This window comes from Aedes albopictus, unplaced genomic scaffold, assembly GCF_035046485.1.
Source record: "Aedes albopictus strain Foshan unplaced genomic scaffold, AalbF5 HiC_scaffold_999, whole genome shotgun sequence".
NCBI lineage: Eukaryota > Metazoa > Arthropoda > Insecta > Diptera > Culicidae > Aedes > Aedes albopictus.
The window spans coordinates 1-5,327 of record NW_026917863.1 but is presented as its reverse complement, the minus strand read 5'-3'; the positions used below and the strand labels follow the sequence as shown (position 1 = coordinate 5,327).

At 38.6% G+C, this 5,327-nt stretch overlaps 1 protein-coding gene across 1 annotated transcript; it reads right to left on the bottom strand.

The window, feature by feature from the left end:
- Positions 1-665: 665 nt before the first annotated feature.
- LOC134284815 (uncharacterized protein K02A2.6-like) lies at positions 666-5,291 on the bottom strand. Its single transcript, XM_062844107.1, has 2 exons — positions 2,099-5,291; positions 666-2,008 (listed from the first exon to the last, which is right to left on the bottom strand). The coding sequence occupies exons 1-2, from the start codon at positions 2,481-2,483 to the stop codon at positions 879-881; spliced, it is 1,515 nt and encodes a 504-aa protein (XP_062700091.1). The 5' UTR covers positions 2,484-5,291; the 3' UTR covers positions 666-878.
- Positions 5,292-5,327: the final 36 nt, after the last annotated feature.

Genomic DNA, 5,327 nt, shown 5'->3' with positions numbered 1-5,327 from the left:
CGAGTCTGTGTATGTTTCTGCACAGGAAACCAATTTGGTGAGATCCATCTAATTTTCCCGTTCATTATTTCTGTATCATATAGCATTGTACTATTTTCAGTTTTATATTTCGGGGCTTACACACACGGGGGGAGGTAGCCTGAGGCACTTAAATGAACTGATGACCGGACTCAAGTTCGTGGAGTAGCCAGACTTTTGTCATGAGATAGCAACTTTTGTTGACTACCGAAGGGATTCAGCGATTTTAATTCGCCCTGCTACAGCAAACCATCAGGTAGATCATTTTCATACGGAATGATTGTGCAGCCATAGGTAATCCTTGCGCTGATGGTGGGTACACTTTTATCATCATCATCATCATCAATTGGGAGCTCTTTGTAGACTGAAAAATGGCGAAAATTGACTGCTTGCAGAAAATAAGCTCAAACTTACTTCTAAACCGATGGTTTAGTAATTTTTTTAAAAAATAATCAAATTACTGGTTTACATGAGCTTAACTCGGTTTAACCTTTTTCCACTTCAAAATCTCTTTCAGGCTGTTTGTCGCAGTCTTGAGAAGAAAAGTACCCCAAACGGGCAGTGGTAACTATATTACCACCCAATTTTTTGAGTGTTTCTTTTCAACAAAAATGGTTTTGTACATGTAATCATGCATATAATTGTAGTGTAGCGATTCCTTGGCTTGGTCCCAGGCGTTCGGATCCGGACAGTAAATGAAACAGGACTGAAACGGTGCAAGTCACAACAATGAATGAATGTTTTATTCCAGCTCCTACTTTGATTAATCATGTTCTATCAGCCTACTACAATACTACATCTATCCTTCTTTCTAATTTTAAATTAGTTATATTGTATTCAATTATCTTTGAACAGTTCTACTACATTCTATCACATTTATATAGTAAATAATCTTTGAAATATTCTGGTTTTCGAGCTTCACGATGTCTTCTAGTTCTCACTGGTCCTGTAGACGTCGAATCAGCCGATGCCCCATCTTTAGCTTGTGCTGGGTAATTTCTTGATGTTATTTGATCTGGATTTACCATTTCATCGAAAACTAGGGTTGATTGTTCAAGGTTGAAGAATGGGCTGCTACAAGTTAAACGTTTTGTATGGTTGATGTGCCTGTCGTACTCCATTCCGGTTTGCAAGTTTTTCACGGTAAGACGGGTTCCGTTCTTCTTCGTAACTATGTATGGTTGAGGGTCGAATGTTGGCGTTAGCTTGCTACGTTTCAAGAAATTCTTTACTACTACGTGGTCTCCTATATCAATCGTTGAATGCTTAGCTCGTCTTCTATTATCTCCATAGATCCTACCCTTTTCCTTCTTGTCTGTATCTGTTTTCATCATATTAGTTCTTGATCCTTGCTCCGTACTATCCGAATAATCTGGTAGCTTGTCCTTCAAGTTATGACCAAACATCAATTTTACTGGGGTTTCATTGGTAATAGAATGCGGTGTGTTCCTATAAGCTAACAAGAAATCATACAGATCGCTCTTCCAGTCTCTTCCTTGTGCAACACTTATTTTGACGGACTTCAAGAGTGTTCGATTATAACGTTCCACCAACCCATTCAGAAATGGAGCGTATGGTACAGAATGCTTGAGATTTATACCAGACGCTTCACAAAAGCCGACAAATTCTTCTGATCCAAATGGAGGTCCGTTGTCACATATGACTTCGCAAGGGAATCCAAATCGAGCGAAGATCGTTCGTAATTTGAATATTGTCGCCTTTGCTGTTATGATGGTCATTATTTCAATTTCCGGAAATCTTGTGAAATAATCAACAACAACAAGAAGATGTATACCATTTGTGACCTCTGTGAAGTCTAACGCTAATTTCTGCCATGGTCCTGCTGGCAATGGTGTTCTAACCATCGGCTCAGTTTCGGGCTGTGAGACCAGCAAGCAACCGTTGCACCCTTTTACGAAATTTTCCACCATGAAATCGATTCGAACCCACCATACCTTTTCCCTCAATCTTTTCTTCATCGCAACGATACCTAATAAATCGTAAAAATAATGAATTTTAATATAGACTTATATCGCGTACAAATTTCATAATATAAAAAAAAAAATAACTTTTACCATACCTAGATGAGGTTCATGAGCCAGTTTCAAAATATGCATTTGTAAAGATTTTGGTACAATGATCTTCTTATTCTTCAAAACAATACCTCCATCAGTTGAAAGATCGCTTGCAATTGGTTTGTACCGCATACGAGTTTTTGGCCACCTTTTCTTCGGGTACGGTAGCCAGCGAATGAGTTCCGATAGTTCAATGTCATTCCTGGTTGCTTCCACAATCTCCATAAGTGAAACAGCCACAGGACAAACATCAGTAGACACCATCCGTACTATTCTTTCACTTTCTTCATCATAGCTTCCATAGCATTCTGGTATTTCCCGACAAAGTCTTGACAAAGGATCCGCAATATTGCTCTTTCCTGGTTCGTAAATGACTGAATAGTCATACATCAAACGCAGTCTCCACCTCTCAATCCTGGCGCTAGGTTTTGATTTTTCTCCAAAAATAGTCACTAGCGGTTTATGGTCGGTTATCAACCAGAAGAACTTTCCATAAAGATAGAAGTGAAACTTTTCAGGAGCCCATACCAAGGCTTCCCTTTCTGTCTGGGCGTATCGACGTTCAACTTCGGAGAGTGCCTTCGATGCGTAGCTTATTATTTTCAGAACGCCGTCAGGTCCTCCTCTCCTCTTCTTGGCGTAACGTCCTCACTGGGACAAAGCCTGCTTCTCAGCTTAGTGTTCTATGAGCACTTCCACAGTTATTAACTGAGAACTGCCTCTGCCAATGACCATTTTGCATGTGTATATCGTGTGGCAGGCACGAAGATACTCTATGCCCAAGGAAGTCAAGGAAATTTCCTTAACGAAAAGTTCCTGGACCGACCGGGAATCGAACCCGTCACCCTCAGCATGGTCATGCTGAATACCCGTGCGTTTACCGCCTCGGATATATGGGCCCAACGCCGTCAGGTCCTTTTTGATATAACACTGCTCCAAGACCCGTTGGACTTGCGTCGGCAACTAGAAAAGTTTCCAAGTTTGGATCGAAATATGCCAACACGCAAAACAAGAAAAGCTACCAAAAATTGAGATATGCCTTTTCTACCAATTTATGTATTAGAAACGTACAGAAAATGTGATAAATCATAATCCATTCGTTGTATTAAGATGCGCTACACGGTTCCATAGCTTCCATACCACTACACACAAACACCTCCATTCAAACCCGAGAAGTTGAACCGGGTTGCGTCTAAAAATAACTTTCGCTTCGCTGCTGAGCTTCGCGTCCTATTGTCTACATGGAATTTTCCACTTGCAAACAGCAACCTGCTGGATGCGGGCTTTTCAGTGCACAATGGGTCTAGAGTCGTATTTACGAAGACAAAAATGTTTCTACCAAGTTCTGTCATTTCTTTTTTTCATTATTGTGAAATGATTACGGTCAATCAAGTGTGGCTTATCCAAAAATCTGCTGATTAATTATTCTCTATACAATATCAGAATGTTTTACAAAGTTATAGCCAATTTACAAAAATAAAACATTCGATTGATTTGATTGATTTGTCTTTATTCAAGAGACTTTCAGCCCTTGGATAAAACATTCGAATCATTAGAACTTTTCGAAAAGTTTTCAATAAATTGCAACTTTTTTGCCGTTGGTCATATTTTAGTCGAGTCCAACGATACATGAAGACCAATACACACAAACTCCACAAACTTTCAAAATTTAATTTAATTCGGTTCGCTTAGTCCTAAGGTACAGTAATTTGATAAACGGAAGTCAAAAACTACATATAGATAGAAGGGCTCTAATTCCGTGTAAAGTTGAATAATCAATCAAGCCCAAATTTGCACCAGTTAAATCAAACTCGTTGAGGAACAAGTAATAAAAATAAAAAGGTTGAATAGTTTTGGTGGACTTTATAAAAGGATACAACTTGCTAAAAATGTTTTAGGCAATTTTTAAAACTTAAACAAATATTATATTCCATATATCTCAGGACTCAGATCACTTAGAAAGTTGATGTCTTCGGCGATGTTGTTAGGTTGGTTACGGCCGCTCAGTTGATTAGCTGATTGGTTCAAGGTTCTGTCAGTAGGCGGCGCTAGTTACGAATTAATTGAAGCATGCAACTTTTATTTATTATTTCAAATATATTCAGCAAGCTGTAACTTTTTCAAAAATGCACCAAATATTCTCAATTTTTTCCTGTCAGTTGCACAACTAGTAAGCTATAAACGGTACAAATTTGGGCTTGATTGGATAACTTTACATAAAATTGGAGCAACTCTAATAAAGTAGTTCATATTTGAGTGTTCTTCGTTTAATTGTTATATCTCTGGATCAAGTGAACCGAATGAAATGCGACATTGCACAATTATGACTAATACATAGCTCTTTGAAAAACCTTTGACTTGACTTAGACACGTTCAAAGAAAACAAACTTACAGCTAGTTGATTACTTCACGAAAAAAATATCAATCATTTGAATGATTTTGCAAATGTGTAACTAGCGCCGCCTAGTGGAACATTAACTGTAAGCCTTTGACTCACTTAACAACGTTGTCGAAGACACCAACTTTCTAAGTGGTGAGAGTCCTGAGATATATGAAATTTAGAATTTGCCGTTTATTGGTGGAATTTCTAATTAAACGATCCATCACCATCCATCATGGCATTGCAAATAAAATTATTAGAAAGCAGATTTTTGAATCAGTTTAACCAGACGAACCACCCTAACATAACAATAATAGGGAATAGGGTCAACAATTGAAAATAAACTTTCTAAAACACTATATGTGTCTAAAAACTTAAAGCTGAAGCTTAAACAGTTTTGTCCTCGCAAATACGGCTCTGGACCCATTGTGCAGTGTGGCGGCTGTATCACTTCCATCACCAAGCCACGTTTGTGTTGATGATGATGGCTTTCAGCCTCTTGTCTATTCATGTGCAGTTATAGCAGTGCTGGTTAGAGCGCAGGATACTGTGTATCATCATGATAGTGCCTCGGTTCGATTCCCGCCGCCGCGCATATTTCTTTTTAAACATGTATTGGTATTTGATGCCGCCGCTGCTGCCATGATCAGTCTAAAAATAGAACAAATAATGAGAAACCAGTGCGACAGAGCACACGCACACATGCGAAATATTCCTTTTCCAGATTCTAGGAAGCCAACACATTTTTTGGTATACTGTCACCTACCAATTTTTGTATTTGCAAGGCCCTAATACAATATTTGTATATGTTTCATACCCAATTGTATTAGAATCTGCCAATCTCAGGTTGCGTG